The sequence below is a fragment of the Bicyclus anynana genome, chromosome 3 (genome assembly GCF_947172395.1).
Source record: "Bicyclus anynana chromosome 3, ilBicAnyn1.1, whole genome shotgun sequence".
Taxonomy (NCBI): Eukaryota; Metazoa; Arthropoda; class Insecta; order Lepidoptera; family Nymphalidae; genus Bicyclus; species Bicyclus anynana.
The window spans coordinates 11,870,548-11,888,518 of NC_069085.1; the positions used below are offsets into that span (position 1 = coordinate 11,870,548).

The 17,971-nt window shown below is 37.8% G+C and overlaps 1 protein-coding gene across 1 annotated transcript in view; it reads right to left on the minus strand.

The window, feature by feature from the left end:
- Positions 1 to 2,107: 2,107 nt before the first annotated feature.
- LOC112047416 (RB1-inducible coiled-coil protein 1) overlaps positions 2,108 to 17,971 on the minus strand; it is a 31,960-nt gene continuing 16,096 nt past the window's right edge. Inside the window, exons 16-23 of the mRNA XM_024084532.2 lie at positions 17,574 to 17,744; positions 16,041 to 16,159; positions 14,533 to 14,695; positions 12,818 to 12,955; positions 11,987 to 12,098; positions 8,421 to 8,501; positions 7,629 to 7,848; positions 2,108 to 6,580 (exon numbers count right to left, since the gene is read on the minus strand). Of these exons, the coding sequence (XP_023940300.1) occupies positions 6,475 to 6,580; positions 7,629 to 7,848; positions 8,421 to 8,501; positions 11,987 to 12,098; positions 12,818 to 12,955; positions 14,533 to 14,695; positions 16,041 to 16,159; positions 17,574 to 17,744 (1,110 nt within the window). The 3' untranslated portion in view covers positions 2,108 to 6,474. The remainder of the gene's footprint in view (positions 6,581 to 7,628; positions 7,849 to 8,420; positions 8,502 to 11,986; positions 12,099 to 12,817; positions 12,956 to 14,532; positions 14,696 to 16,040; positions 16,160 to 17,573; positions 17,745 to 17,971) is intronic.

Consider the following 17,971-nt stretch of genomic DNA (forward strand, 5'->3'; position numbering starts at 1 on the left):
TATGCATCGTAAACTAGCTTAGAGACACCTGGAGCCCACATCGGGGGCCATGTATAAGGCCACAAACAAATTTAAAAACGAAGCATGCCTCCATTTTTTTTTTCAATACAACAACATTGCCGTTTATTTGCGCTTTAACTAGCGAGTACATTAGTTAAAATTAGAAACGCTATAATAATAATAATAATTTATAATCGGACGCAAGAGTCTGTGCTTCGATCGATAAAAACAACTATAACTACCTGCAAGACTGTAAAATTCGTAATGTTCAACCTGAAAACTACATCTAACGTGTCAAATCTATTTAGGAGCTGGAGATTTGAAACTGAAGCGAGATCGTTTTCTGTAAGCGTTTTTATTGAGAAGCCTACACTCTTGTAAAGCAGGATTTATACATCGATTGATATTAATTTATCGCCGCATGAACTAACGAATCGTTTCTAACGGAAAGCTAACTAAACACGAAAGAAGTTTCGCGGCTAAAACCTGAACTAAAATTGACAACGCCTTACACAATGACAATAAGACCGCCATTACCAAATGACCATGAGCGCCATTAAGATATTAGCGCCGCGTCTATGGGACTTGTTTCGTGGCGTGGAGTATATGACAATGACACACAGATTAAAAATATAGTTGAATGACTTTACAGACAGTTAAACATTTGTTATATTGTGTTTGTCACACGTCTGTGTATGGTTTAAGGCTTAAACGGGCTAGACTCCAAACAGTTTAAAAAAATAAGGGAAAGGATTTTTCAATAATTTTAAAATAATTGTATTTTATTTATTCTACATTTCTACTTAAGAAATAAATTGTTATAGTCATAATTGCATCCTCTAACAATGAACTATTTTTTCATGTAGGTCTCAACAAAGGACATTTCCAAGTTAAATATGACCTCCTCTTTGTTCCTCTTTTTTCCGCAACATAGCAAGTTTACATTTCAGTAGGTCTAACATGCGACCTACGATACATCTCGTCAAGACAAAATGACGAATAAGCGGGCGAACCGGAAATATCGCTAGCTCTTTTTCGTCCTATCGCAACGAAAGAGATAGCGATATTTTCAATTCGGCACTGTTGGTCGACAATGTCATTTTGTCTGCGATTTGTCGTAAATTCAGACTAAACAATTACATACGACTATAACATCAAGAGTAACGATGTTAGATCACACGGCAATAGTCGAATCGAGAGTAAAATCCCGCATCAAAATATACCCAAACCAAAAATCGAAGCTCTACGTTTTAACCTCTATGACTTAGGTATCAAGATAATAGACTTATAAGGTAGGACAAATCTTAAGGATCATTGCATTAACTAGTTGTATTTAGACATGTATTTTAGAAATGTATTTTTTTTTAAACATACGCTAATTACATAAACATAACTATGAGCAGACTAATTAAATAGTGTTAACTCATATCATAGTGATTTTGTGCTATAATACAATAATATATCACCAATTATAGTTATATTAGATTTACAATATATTTATATCATCTTTTATATATAGAGGTGAAATTACACAGGTCCGCGAGTATATAATATATTTACTATTATTTGAAGCGAAACGGAAAAAAATAGTTTTCATGGATTCCATTAAATTTTTATAACTGCTATTACAGGATGGAAATGTTGTGCTGGTGTATTTATCTTTACTTATCAATGATGTTTTTATTTTAAATTTGAACATCTTATGTAGACTTATGCACTGGGCAAATAGATCATCATCTATTAAACAAGAGCAGGTAACTTTACAGTAGTAAAGTAAAAAAAACAAATTTTCTCTATAATTCGTAAAAAGTTGTCTGAAACTTCGCCAAATCAACGCAGAATAATAAACATAGAATTACCGTGTGTAAGCAATATAACTATTATAATAATTTGGTTTCTTTCATTGAAATCAATAAAAAAACATCGATAATTTCAAGTAATCTTAAAAGTTCTTGCAACAACAACTATCCAGTTACCAGTATTCCGAACACAATCACTTTTCTTTCTGTGGGAAAGGGTAGATATATCTGGCAACAAGGCTGTTTTTTCCTACAAATATGCAACCTCAAAAAACTAAAACTGAAACTGTATCATTGTTTTGTAAGAAAAGAAAATATGAATAGATTGACCTGTGTAAAACTCACTACGTACGAAACTAAGTTTAGACAAAATAAACCACAACACGATAAGACAAAAATTTAATTTAACGAAAAGTCAACCGCAAAACAATCCAAGTAAAGCTTAGTAAAAAGACTATTAATAAATTTGTACTATTAAGAAAATAATCACGTACACAATTCGAACTGAAGACAATCTGCGTCACCATCAGCCTAAGACAACGGCTTATTAATTGGAGACGAGAGAAAGACAAATGTCGACGAATATCAACAGAATCGAAAACATCGCTATCTCTTTTCTTGAAAGAGACAGCGATAGTTTAACTCTGTCGCTAATGGACAATATGTCATTTTCTCTTCAAGAGATGTCGTAGACGCATGGTATGCCTATAGTGCCACAAACTTATCTGCGGGCCTATTATGTATTTTGGTGTACCATTCAAATAATGAGTTACTACATCGTTTACCGTTGTATTTTAATTTTTGTGATCTTCTAACATAGTTATTTCAACGAAATGACCTTGACTACGCCATTTTACATCAAGTGGCACTGATTTTTTGTTTTTAAATTCACCATTCACATTCAAATATGATTATTTCAACGAAATTACGTAAATACCAGTTTTTCGTTAAAATATCGTAACCCCGCCGTTTGGCCACCGGGTCAGATAAGTTCGTAGCACTACACTTCGGTTTCATTTAACCGAAAACATAATATAATCGACAACTTAACGAGTTACCTTAGTACATCCAATTTAACAATTTACAGAAGAAAAAAATAATTACAATTTACACCCTAAATTCATTGACACCTGATATACGAAACTTTAAAAATATCCATTAACAGTTCCGCAATATCTATACGAAAAATACTTGTCAAAAAAGACAAATTTTGAAATACTGCGTTCCATGTCGTTAAAACCATGGAAGACTTCAATTAGGTGGAAATAAGTATTTTGATAAAGATTAAAATAATTTTGACGGTCTTTGATATACTTAATTGTGGCAAGATTGACTCATCAAGCATCTTTCATAATGCCCCTGCAATGCATCTGCAATATAAAATATGAATGGCAATTTGAACTGGTTCATGCAAAATGCACTTCAGTGCATGGTACATTCATTTTGATACGAATTTCATACGAGAGCATTTCTATGTATATCTCCAAAATTTTATGAATATTCTATGAATATCCCTAAGAACACAGCTGATGGTGTTTGGGCACAAAAAAAACACTAAACGATTGCACCTATTAACTTCAGCAAAGTCATGAAATATATTCATCTAGCCCACCGTTATGCTGGGACATTATGAAAAGTACGTCATTAAACAATTTGCCCGTAAAGTATTGACCGTAAGTCATAATATTAAAATGAATTCAAAATTTTACAAAGGTCATGCGCACATAGCATTTCCCTCACACTCGACCGAATCGTATCCGAACAAATGAAAAATATCACCGATTCCTTAGTTTATATAATATTGCATTGGTCTAGTCTACCAATATAACATCACACAATCAAGATCACTTTCAACATCGCAAATTGGCGTACTATCACATCTTAAATAAGTTTTACACTAAGACGGATGACACGCTGGGACGATACCGGGGAGCGGTGGCGGTTTGGGGGAGGGGAAGTAAATCGCGAATTTAGAATTTATGCTTTGAAGTGACCGCTTTTAATTCACAACAAAGTTGACTGCATTTTTACCTGTGGCGCTAACATGCGACCAACGAGGTAATCTCGAGAAAAGATATAGACAAATAGTAGGGGAGCCGAAGAGGGAATGTTCGCAGTTACTCGAGCGCGGCAGATGAACATAAGGGAGTATACCTTGCACGTTGTTGATTATCTCCACCAAGTATGAGCCCTTAATATAGCTAGGTAAGGCTGGGTATTAAGGCAACCAAAAAAAACCAACTTCAGATATACTAAAAGCGAAAGCAAAAAAAATGTAATTTAATCCTATGATTTAATCTACTAAATGTAACTGCAAATTTAGCATCCCAGACTCCCCTACTATAAGGTCGTCGGCCACTTTCATACAAACTTTGACCAGACAGTAATATTCCATGTCCACAAATAACATAGATAACGTTTTATCAATATCTTGTATAAACGTCAAAAAGTTTAATAAAATAAAGTAAAGGATTTTATAGGCATTTTAAAATAATTATCTTTTATTTAAACTGCTGCAAAAACAAATTATTATAGATATACTTTAATCTTCCAACAATGAACTATTTTTTCACATAGTATTCAAAAATGCGTGCGATTTTCAGGTTAAATATGACCGACCTCCTTTCAACCAATGGCGTGCAATTGGAAATACCGCTATCTCTTTCCTTGTGTTGGGACGAAAATGCCGATACTGGGACTACTCCGCCGCCATTGGTCAATTGTGTGTTTTGGGCTTATACATCTGTCAATATTTACATTTACAACAGAAATAATTATTTACATTTATTTTTTGCATTATTTACATTTATTTTTTGCTTTATATTTGCAAAGTCGCGGACCCCTTGGCCAACATAAATCACGCTTATATAGAATTAAATGTTCTCGCATTCGTGTTATCGTCATTTCTCGCTTATTTATAATTAAATATTTTTATAATTTCTCACTTATTTCCCGTTCATTTCGTAATTATTTTCTGCTCACCGCACAAGCGAGACGTATCGTGCCAGCGTGCCAACCGACTACGACATAATGCATCAAAGGCGAGCAGTCATATCATTCTGCGTGTGTTTAACATAATTCGGCTTATACATTAATGTGACATATAACATTGATATAATAATATATTTATTATTGGTATTGTGGCCTTTTAAATATTAATAAGACCTTCACACACTGCCACCTATTTCATTTTATTGATGATCGATTAAAGTAAATATTTTAAGAAATAATTGAAACACAAAATAATTTTAATTTATTATTCATATTAAATAAAAACCCCTTTTGGCATTGTACATATAATTGCTAATTTTTTATCAAGAATCTAGCAATACGTCAAATGATAAAAAAAAATATTAAAACATAATATATACAAAATTAATAAATATTATTTTGAAACATGAGACAATGCTATACAAAATTTCGTTTGACACGTTTGTAATTGCAGTGTGGAAGGACCCTTAACAATGCTGTTTTTGTAAGCATTTCGCATAACTACGCTAGAGAAACGCTAGTGTGTAGGGACTTTTAAGCTGCCATCTGTCTAATACATACATCAAGTATTGAGTACAATGATATTTTATACTATAGATATGTTACGTGCCAACAAAACCACCGCAAAAAGTAATCCCAATTTAGCTGCTCCACACAGCGCACACGAACAATTTTGTGTTTATATACATTATATATTTATGTATAAATAATTTTTACACTTCCCAAACACACAAGTCGACATTGTATATAATATTAAGGTATTATTTGGTTAAATAACTTTCGTTGTTTCCTATACGACTTAATGAAATTAAGACAATTAGCCACCTCTGTTCGCCATACTTTCAACGCGCTAGTAACATATCTAATAGTACATAATATTTGTATAAGTATATTAACAATGATTTGTATATGTATAGCGAATTCCACGGTGATTCTTTTCTTTCTTTTATTTAGTATAAGAGCTTTTTGTGACAAAGCATGTCCGGGGAAGCACTACCGCCAGCCTCGAAGCAGCACTTTTAAGCCACTGGAATTTCGATTTTTCAATAACTACAGACAACGAATAAAGGTCCGTTTATATCTACAGACATTTAGCGTGCCAGACACGTGCTGTGGCAGACAAAATAATATTCTTCTATACAGTGTTTATTATCTATCGTAACGCGGCCGCGCAACGTTGACAGACACGGGCCGCGCCCGGCCAGTATTCGCGGAAAGAATATTTTGTCCGTGAAATTCATGTCTGTAGAGTCCTTTTCATGAAACCTGAACTAAAATTGACAGCGCCTTACATAAATGACAATAAGACCGCCATTGCCAAACGACAATGAGTGAAATTAGCGCCGCGTCTGGGGGTCTTCTTTCATGAAAAGGAATGTGTCTCTAGTAGTGAATAGACGGTGTCTGTGGGTGTCTGCCACGCTACTTGTCTGTGACGCACTGTGTCTGTAGATATAAACGGACCTCAAAGTGTAGCTCTTTTTATAGTCGATAACTTCCCAGTTTTAATCAGAAGAGCCATCTGCTTGATCCGTCAAATATCACTATAGAACAAAATCATAATATCATTCAAAATGAATTGGTTGATGTACATAATGACAGACAGCAGTCTTTGTATGTGTAACGGAAGCGTGTCTCACTCGTCGGCGCAGGGGGTCGCGGGGTGTGCGGGCGGCGGCAGGGGTCAGGGGGTCGCCTCCTCGGCCAGCTCGGGGCCCGGCGCGCCGCCCAACGCCAGCTCCAACGGCTCGGGGCCCGGACACCGCCCAACGCTGCACTCCATGTCAGTGCTGGTACGGAACGTTGGACGTTAATGAACGCATATTATTTGAGTACACGTTGGATACCAAAGCACTAAAACATTTTTTTTATTCTGTACAAGTTAGCCCTTGATGTTAAGCGATGATGCAATCTAAGATGGAAGCGGGCTAACTTGTTAGGAGTAGGATGTAATCTACACTCCTCTCGGTTTCTACACGACATCGTACCGGAAAGGTAAATAGCATTATGGTTAGAACAGATTGGACAAAGCAGACAGTGGTTTATACATAATCTGTCATTTTAATCTAGCGTTTTAAATGACCTCCCTAGCGCAGTGGGATGCGCGGTGGATTTACAGGACAGAGGTCCTGGGTTCGATCACTGGGCCAATTGAGGTTTTCTTAATTAGTCCAGGTCTGGTTGGAGGGAGCCTTCGGCCGTCACTAGTTACCACCCTACCGGGCAAATACGTACCGCCGAGCGATTAAGCGTTTACGATGTCATGTAGAAACCGAAAGGGGTGTGGATTTTCATCCTCCTCCTAACAAGTTAATCCGTTTCCATCTATATTAATATTATAAAGCTGAAGAGTTTGTTTGTTTGTTTGACTGAACGCGCTAATCTCAGGAACTACTGGTCCAATTTGAAAAATTCTTTCAGTGTTAGATAGCCCATTTATCGAGGAAAGCTATAAGCTATAAACTATCCCCATATTCCTACGGGAACGGGAACCACACGGGTGAAACCACGCGGCGTCAGCTTGTCAAATCATAAAAATCAAATAATCAAAAAAAAAACACAAATATAGCGGTTTTTATTGAAGACATGACCTTCTTCAGAAAACTTGCTGTGGGTGATATTTCAACAATGATAAGTGACAAAATCACATAAACAACCTAGTCTCCTTCGTCGATAATGGAAATCCTTTAAACCTCGCAATGTCGAATTCACATTACTATTGAAAAATGTAATGAATATGACCAGAGGATGTTTCTTTTTGCCTATCGATAAAATATCGGCTTTTTGACACAACAGCACCCGTTCCTGAGTAATTCTTAACATCTAATCAATACCTACACAGCACTCGTGGAGGACGACTGCAACCTCGCAACCTGCCACTGTTCGCTCGCCTCGATGGAGTCGAGCTGGTCCTCCGAGGGCACGGCGGGCGCGGCACCCTCGCACGTGGACACAGGGGACTCTAGATTAATTAAAGTTGCAGTGGCCACCTCCACCCGACTCGCTTCGTCTGTGTTCGAACTCGTAGACTGACTTGTGTCCACTGATTTTTGTGAATCTGCTGGCAAGATTTTTACAAGTTTTGGTATATTCATTTATTCTTTAAATATATTAAATTTACGGATATTTTTTTTGATAATGTTTGTATTTGTGACATCTTTATTGACAAATATTTTTAGGTAACTCATCCACAGGCTCGATTCAACAACTCCAAATTTGTACATTATTCAGTTATTTCATATATATTACATTCCCACTAATCCATTGCAATTGCAATTGTCTTTGGTAGCAGTACAACAAGCATTGACACAACAGTCATTATTGTTTGCAATGCAGTTTGTTTATCAACTTGAGAAAGGATACACTAGAATTCTTATTGAGTTTGATTCGCTTTGAGCGTCGCAGCGTTTAAGCAAAAACAAATACTGTCAAGAATTTTCCTGTTCGTTCTGCACTGAACTAAATACAATGATTTTCAAATGATTTTAAAGTACTATGTTATGTGTATGATAGTTATATAACAGTTAGCCACAATAATTAACAAAATAGGCTAGCAATATAATGATTTACATAAAATCTACACAAGCTAACATCTGTGGTAACAATGGAAGGATGAAACAAAAGCGAGACCTGGAGCATGCATGTAGGTCAACCATTTCTTGAGCGGGCGCGAGCCGCCGAGCATGGACAGCACGCTGCCCGGCATTGCATCTGCAACGCAAGGCAACGCTCAACTAGTGCCGGAAGGCTGAAGGCACACGATTCGTTACGGCGCCGCATCGCAAACATTTCACCGCATCAGCGGGCACACGAGCGGTGCAGCGCCGCAACGTTGTTATGTCGCAACGCTCCGACGTCGCAACGCATTCACCCCTCCTTGTCTCGTCTCGGTTGCAAGTACGGTGCGGCGCTGGAGCGCATCGTGTGCACGCCACAAAAATTTCTATGTAAGACGACGCAGCGACACCGCTCCGGCGCCGCACCGCCGCCGCAACGCATCGTGTGCCCCCGCTCGAACACGCATTGGTATAACATGTAGGATACATATATCTATGTATATAACATAAGTTTATTAGATTGTAACTCTGTGATTACCAAAGTTTTGTGGTTTTATAAAAGCTAATTGCTGTTTTATAATTTTAATTTACCTAATTTATAAGTACGGTAGGCAACTAGTTGGGACTGTCGACTTTGCAGGTTATAGGGTCTAAATTCTAGACCCTATAACCTGCTATCTCCCATAGCATATACTTTGACAACTGACGATCTAAACTCTAGACATAGCAGGTTATAGGGTCTAAATTCTAGACTCTATAACCTGCTATCTCCCATAGCATATACTTTGACAACTGACGATCTAAACTCTAGATAGTCAATTGTCTAGATCGTCAATTGTCAAAGTATAACACGTAATTGTTTTTATATTGTCTACGGGATGTGATGAGTAATCGCGTCAATAAGTCGCCAGTTACTCAGCTTTGTGGCTATACCCTTCATTTGAGATCTATTTCAAGTGCTTGTTCACAGAATCTACTGTGGGTTCGAAAGAATATAAAGCCTGAATAAAATAGTATTTATGTCAACATGACACTGAAAATGTTGCTAGCTGAGAATCTAACATATTATACCAATGGGATCGACGTAACAAATAAATCGGTTTCATGCACAAAGCAACACCATACTGCTACACGAGGACAAGCGCATCTAAATAAATCCGTTGCGTGTAAGATTGCGTCCTACGTCCTACAGAATGCGTATAATCTTCATTGGTAGAAGGTTTGAACGCAAGCGTAAACGTTTCGATTTTGATCTTAAAGATCATTGCACACATATCAACTTTGATAGGGTTAGGCACTGTATAAACACGAACCGCGACAACTCTTAACAGCCGAGGGAGCCGAAGAGATTTTTGCAGTTACTCGAGCGCGGCAGATATAAGGGACTATACCTTGCACGTTGTTGAGTACCTCCACCAATGAGCCCTTAATATTGGTGGGTACGTTTAGGGCAACCTAACAAACTAACTTTAGAAATACTTAACCAGAACAGCAGAGCAGAGCAGAGGATATAGTAGGTTAGTTAATTACTAAAAGACGAGTATTTCGTAAATCTAACGATTTGAGCGAAATGTAATGGAATGGGAGGGTCCCAAAGTTACAAGTTAAAACCCTTATATTTTAGTTCTCCAGTTACGAGCGCGATTAGTTTTGTACTTATTTTGATGGAAATAATCTCTTAATCAATCGCTAAAATTCTGAAAAATGCAAACGGTCCCCATAACGCTTTAGAAACTGCAAATTTAGCATCCCGGGCTCCCCTACTATAATGACTCTTATGCAATCGGTGACGATGCCTTTCCGAGTTCATATGTGTACTATGACCCTAAGAAGCGAGCTATGCTAGTGCGAGCGCGAGAAGCAGAAACGATCTGCGGTGACAGTAATCATAAAGGAGTTTCGTCATTAGGTAGATTATTCCTGGATGTCTGTTAGCTTTGTATGTAGAACCAAGGGATTGACATGCCAGAATAAAATGCACGTTGTTGTGTACTGACTTCTGTGTTTTTTTTTTAATTCTTTACAATTTAGCCCTTGACTACAATCACACCTGATGGAAGCTAACTTGTTAGGAGGAGGAGCTACATCCAAGCCTTTGAATGTAGTGCTAAGGCGCACAGATAAAGATTCCACATGTGTGTAAATGGAGGAGAAGTCGCTTCTCCGGTTATACACACAAACATGTCTGTCTTCATAACACTACATTTAAAGCCAAAAGAACTTCCCGTATAAAATTGACTACTGCTATAAATCTCATCACGTTTTCCAAACAAACGCATATCAAAACAGTAGCGCGCACACAGACGTTTTCAGTAGAGAAAAATGATGAATAATCGGAAACTGCCACGAAACTGTGTCGAAATAAGCGATTTTCCGCCTTTTCCTTTAATATTTTCTTCGCGTAATGCAATCGCATTAGCATAGCCTTCACGTTAACTTCGTCAACTTTAAACGATTAGCCTTTAAATCTGTCATGTGAACGGATTATTTTTTTCAAAATATAGTGTTTTTTGACTACAAATCACAAGATAATTATATTACTTGCACGAATAAAATTGACGAAATTAATAAAGTATCTAAAACGTGAGGGAATCTAATAATTAATTTAGCTATAATTTGCATTTTTTTTTTATGAAATAAACACAACACAAACAGTAATATTATTAACAAATAATTCGATTTGTGTACCAATAAGTGAACAAAATTACGTGGAAAGTTAAGCCCACGACTTATAAAAAGCTACGCGACGTGTATTATATTTATTAGTAACCAGCGGACCCGGTCGAGCTTCGATTTGACTCATATCCTAACCCTATCCTATTCTACTCCCACCCAACACCTACCCTAGCCTATCCCTACCTACCCAAGCTACCCCTAAACCTACTCCTAGCGTACCCTTTTTTTGACTTTTTAAATTTTTCTCTTCAAAGGAATTTACGAAATCGGCTTAGCCGTTCTCGAGATTAGATTTGCGCTTAGGAAGATTCAAGATTCATTTTTATATAATATATTGTTACGAGAACCCTATTACTACAGACATAGGGTTCATAATCGCTCGCCCCTTCAAGTTGTTTACGAGATGTTTAGATCGCTTAACTATTGTTATTGTTTTGATTTGGCGAACTCCGTGGTATAAACAACACGCGTGTAGGTGGTCCCAGAATTATCTGGAAATCGTTGGGCGGGTATAAATACACACAGACCCAACGCTCGGGGCAGTTAACTTCAGAACGGGGTGAAGTAAACATTAAGTGACACAAGCGATACAAGTGAACATAACTGAACTCGGCTACGAGCTAGGATTACGAATTGCCTACGTTTTGAAATGTGTTTTGAATACTTGGTTTAAGGAGTGAAATAAAGTCTTATATGAGTCACCAGGTGTTTAATTCCAACCCTAAGTAAAAATATATAGATGTATAGCATTTTTGTCAGGATATTATCAGAAAATCATAATCATAGAGGATTTAACAACAACTGTTTGTGTTCTTCTTGTTCTTGTTCTCCAAACATCAGTATTAAAACGATTAACGAATCTAAATGTGTGCGTACAACTACTTCTAGATGTGTATGCGCGTGTGATTGTGTGTTTTCTTGTTTATATGTGTGTGTGTGCCTGTCCACTGCAGCAAGACATACCCTGTTTGTGGCGCTGATCACAGCACGGCGGATGAGGGGGGTGCGGCTTCAAAGGCTTCAGGAACACTCGGTAAAAGCGAGAACCGCGGGGCATCTTAAACCTGTTCCCGTTCTGCGAATCGTTCACAATATATTTGCTTCATACAATGGCTCTTTAATATAAATTATCAATACTTTTAATTAAAATATCAAAGAATAGTCAAGTGTAATTACTACGATACAAAAAGATTGTTTCATTATTCAACATATGAATGTATAATAGCGAAAGGACTATATTTCGAAAACCGCTTGATCAAAGTTGCAATTTAGCAGGGAGTTTTGAACGTCCGCTGAGAACGGATTTAGCGATAATTCCAAATTACGGAGGTCTAAAGGTGGACGAAGGAAGAAAAGGAAGGCAGGCAGACAGACTGGCGCCGTTACCCTTTTTTTTTTTATTCTCTACAAGTTAGCCCTTGACTACAATCTCACCTGATGGTAAGTAATGATGCAATCTAAGGTGGAAGCGGGCTAACTTGTTAAGAGGAGGATGAAAATCTACACCCCTTTCGGTTTCTACACGACATCGTACCGGAACGCTAAATCGCTTGGCGGTACGTCTTTGTCGGTAGGGTTGTAACTAGCCACGGCCGAAGCCTCCCACCAGCCAGACCTAGACCAATTAAGAAAACCCCAACCCAGGGAACCCAGGGCCCCGTCAAGTAAATTCACCGCGCATACCACTGCGCCACGGAGGCCGAAAACCCCTTACGTTATTAAGCGTTTTACCTTCCCTTATCACTTCAAAAATCAAACCTTACCTCTTCATAATGTTACTTTTAGATTAGATACCTTCCTAGCATAGCAGTATTCTTTCGACTCGACAGTAGCTACCGCGTAGAGTCGCCGTTCACTTTCTTTCTTCACTTGTATGCTAAGGTCGAGGGCGGCGAGACAATCGCTGTGCACGAAGTACATTATCGACGCTTCCTGTAATGTCATAATTTTTTATATTAGCTAACATTCCCTGATACTACGACAATAGTCCAATGGACAAAGGTGGTCATAAAAATTCATGAACATAACATATTTAATTAACATTATCGACGCTTCCTGTAATGTCATATTTTTTTATATTAGCTAACATTCCCTGATCCTACGACAATAGTCCAATGGACAAAGGTGGTCGTAAAAATTCATGAACATAACATATTTAATTAACATTATCGACGCTTCCTGTAATGTCATAATTTTTTATATTAGCTAACATTCCCTGATCCTACGACAATAGTCCAATGGGCAAAGGTAGTCATAAAAATTCATGAACATAAAACATTTAATTAACATTATCGACGCTTCCTGTCATCAACCCATATTCGACTCACTGCTGAGCTCGAGTCTCCTCTCAGAATGAGAGGGGTAAGGCCAATAGTCTACCACGCTGGCCCAATGCGGATTGGCAGACTTAATTCTCTGGTATGCAGGTTTCCTCACGATGTTTTCCTTCACCGATTGAGACACGTGATATTTAATTTCTTAAAATGCATACAACTGAAAAGTTGGAGGTGCATGCCCCGGACCAGATTCGAACCCACACCCTCAGAAATATGACCTCAGGACGCTTCCTGTAATGTCATAATTTTTTATATTAGCTAACATTTCCTGATCCTACTACAACAGTCCAACGGGCAGAGGTATAGTCATAAAAATTTATGAACATAACACATTATTACGCACCATGCGTTTACAACATAATTATCATTTTGCAACGTTAAATGTTTCCTATGCGAAACCCATCGAATTCATTTATACTTTAGATTTCTAAAAATGTTATAATTAAATAAAATTGAAAATTTTGAAAATCCCCCGAAGGTCAAGGAATTATTAATTACACTCTCGATCAAATCATCATTATTCTTTTTCAGCGCGCTTTCATTTTAGAGTCCACTCAAGTATATTTGCAAACATTCAATTATTCTTCCCCACATTCACATCTCACAACTTTTAAACGGCTCACCCGTTTTTCATCAAACATGTCTAAAACACTCGCACATAAGTCACCATTAATACAATAAAAAGTAAATCGAAATCACTTCATCCGTTCGGAAGCTATGGTGCCACAAACAGTAACATGTATGATAACATAACAAAATGTCCTAAATCAACATTAATTGCATGTCAAAGTCAAAATTAATTTATTTCCATTAGGCTTAGTTTACAAGCAAACACACATGGTAAGAGGTGTGATAGCCCAGTGGATATGACCTCTGCCTCTGATTCTGGAGGGTGTGGGTTTGAATCCGGTCCGGGGCATGTACCTCCAATAAATAAATATTACGTCTCTCGGTGAAACGGTGAAGGAAAAACATCGTGACGAAACCTGCATACCAGGTGAATTTTCTTAATTTTCTGCGTGTGTGAAGTCTGCCAATTCCCAATGATGGAATATTGGCCTAACCCCTCTCATTCTGAGAGGAGAATCGAGCTCAGCAGTGAGCTGAAATGGGTTGATAATGATGATGATGATGAAGACATGGTAAACAAAAGCTAAGTAAACAAGTATTTACCTGCAAAACCGTATAGTACAAATGCGAAGGATCCCACAACACGAGTACCGTGTGCCCCGGTAGACATGACGACAGACTTAATGTACCAGCCGCCAGACCCAAGGGGGTGTGACTGTGACATCGTGTCCGCGAACGCTTGCCTTCCTTCTTCTTTGGCGATGATCTACAAATCATACAAATACTTTGACTATTTAGACTATGGACCTGTTTCGCACCCAAATTCACACCAACAAAAAAGTCTGTGGTTTTTTGAGGAGGACGAGATAAAGTCACACATCGAAAACATTTAACACCATCAAATATATTCTGTGTCCATACACTACACACAACTATTCATTTGACTCGCAATACACACACGCGTAATTTTAACACAGACTAACCAAACATCGCTTAGACTATCCACAGAATATATACATAGAATGTTCGATTACTTGATCGACTTTTTGCTGTTCCGTCATAAGAATCGATTCTTTTAAGAAATTTTTTTTATTACAAATTTGATAAAATTATGGTAGAAATACTTACGAATGTAACGTTACTCCAACTTTTACTAAACTACAAGTTTTTGGCCGTTTTTTATGCTATTGAACTACACAAACCGGCATTTTTAGGGAGCTCTTTACACGACGAAAACGATTACAACAATGAAACATCGATTCTATAGCAACAGTTTTTATAAACGCGTTAGATCATTGATTTTTGATCTTTGCCAGAGGGGTAACGGCCAGCGAGGCAGGTCCTGTTATTAATGGTCGAAGTACAAATACATCACTGTCAAGCCGCCATGAAGCAGTATAGAGTCAGGAGTGTACTGGGCTATGATCCGGCATTAGAATCATATACCCTCATCTGTTATTTATCACACTATATCACATCTCATCTCACTAATATTATAAAGGCGAAAGTTTGTGTGTGTGTAACTGTATAAGTATGTTTGTTACTCCCTTACGCTGCGGCTACTGAGCGATTTGGCTGAAATTTGGAATGGAAATAGATTTTGCTCTGGATTAACACATGGGCTGCTTTTCATCCCGGAAAAATCCATAAGAAATAAATGATATATAATATTCACAGTGACACTTTTTCAAATAGGTTGGGCGGGAGAGTAGACCTAGGCTGTTAAAATAGTTTGACGATGATGACGTATGACATTACTACCAAGGACTACAGTTAAGGCAATTTGAGGTCGATTGATATTGCTACTGGAGTTCAATAATTCTACAACTGTTTTATAACTTTACCGCAAAAAGTGAAAACAGTAAATAATCATTTACATCTTAGTATCATTTAATCTATCAAAATATGTAATCAGTCCTTTTGACGCTTTACTAACTGCAAACAAATTTAGCATCCAGCGCTCCTCTACTATAACATCATATGTGCAAGAATCCCTCCTGCCCTATCCCTCCCTCTCTTATCCTATCAATCCCTTCCATTGTCATAACTCAACACCCCGACTTTATCCGACGAGACAGTTTGTTATAGCTATCGAGATGTCCAATACATACTTGCCATCACTGTTATCCTCTCTGCTCATCTCCGCTTCGTCATTTTTCTTGTCCAGCTCCTTTTTCAAATCAGCAACTTGTTGCTGAATTAGTGCTTTTTCGTTTTCAAATGTTGCAAGCTGGAAATACATATTTGAATATCTTTTTATTTATTTATACATATAGACGGAGAGTCAGCAGAAATTTTGTCAGTTCATGCTCTTACTATGCGAGACGATACTAGATAAGTACCGTAACCAACTATGGAGTTAGTACTGTGGTGACTTTAGAAGATAGTAGGTTTCAAGGATCCAGATCCTCAACCGCCTATTAATTTATTTATTGCCAGACACTTGGCTTCATGGCAACCCTTCGCTAAAGACCCTTGAAAATTCAAATTAAATTGTGTTTTTCGAAGGGTTGCCGCGAAGCTAAGTGACTGGCGACTGGGAATATATTTTCTCATATTATACCGAGGAAAACATAAAAAAAATACATTTTCTACATAAGACGGTTGAGGGTCCTTAAACCTTTTTAATTTTTTTGACGGCCTGCGTCAGTGGTATGCGCGGTGGATTTACAAAACGTAGGTCCTGGGTCCGATCCCCGGCTGGGACGACTGAGATTTTCTTAATTTGTCCAGGTCTGGCTGATGGGAGGCTTCGGCCGTGGCTAGTTACCACTCTACCGGCAAAGACGTGCCGCCAAGCGATTTAGCGTTCCGGTACGATATCGTGTAGAAACGGAAAAGGTGTGTGGATATTCATCCTCCTTCTAGTTAAGTTAGCCCGCTTCCATCTTAGACTGTATCATCACTTACCATCAGGTGAAATTGTAGTCAAGGGCTAACTTGTAAAGAATAAAAAAAACCGGCTTTCTACTGCTACCTCTCAAAGCCACCACGGTCCAAACTTTCAAAAATTCATTTATTTCAAGTAGGTTCAGTTTATAAACTTTTGATACGTCAGTTGACTATTTGTAAAGATTCTACCACCGGTTCGGTAACCGGTAAGAAACTCAACAGTTGCTCTTTTAAAAAAATCATACAATATTATAATTTACAATTGACAACATTACAATTTCTTATAGTTTTACTTCCTGTGTGGTGGAAGCTGATCCAACGGCCTCCAAGCATCTTCATTAAGGAACTCATCAATGGTGCAGTAACCTCGACTAACTAAACGTTTTTCAACACATTGCTTAAAGCTATGCATTGGCAGGTCCATCACAGTCTTGGGATCTTATTATAGAGCACCCAAACCAACAAAAGATATTTTTACTTTGGAGGCGATATGCAGAAATAACTAACTTATGCCCGTGTCTAGTAAAGCCGTGGATCCAAATTTTTTTTTCGTTTGTACAAATTACTCTAAAACTTAATAATTGGCTACCATACTTACTTATGGTAGGAGCATGAGCTGACAAACTTTCAGCTTTTATAAAATGACAAGTCTGGGGTTTACGGGCTCTTAGTGTATTGTGTATTAGTAGTAGCGATTGAACTTGAATTTTTACTACTATTTCAAGTTTTTGCATTCATTAAACTACCATTACCTGAGTTTTTAGTAAATTGTCGAATTCGTTGGTTTCGGGATCCGCCAATTGCTGTATAGTCTCGCGATACTTGTTACACTCGCGCGTCAACGCGTGTTCGCGCTCCCGTAGCAACTCTAGCTGCCGGTCCTTCTCTGATAGCAGCCTTCTTGTTACTTCAGTTATTGTCACCTATAAATTTATCTCTTTTGTGAGTACATACAAAGTGTATAGGTGAGAATTCCGCCGCACAAGCAACGGCTATTAAAATGAACTTTAATTAGGATAAATAAAAATGTGATCATTTTCGCCAAATCTGGACATGGAATACCCATACATACATATTCTGGACATGGAATACAGTAAGTATTAGACGTCAAGACATGCACTTTTGAAATAGGCAACTCATTTTCACAGAA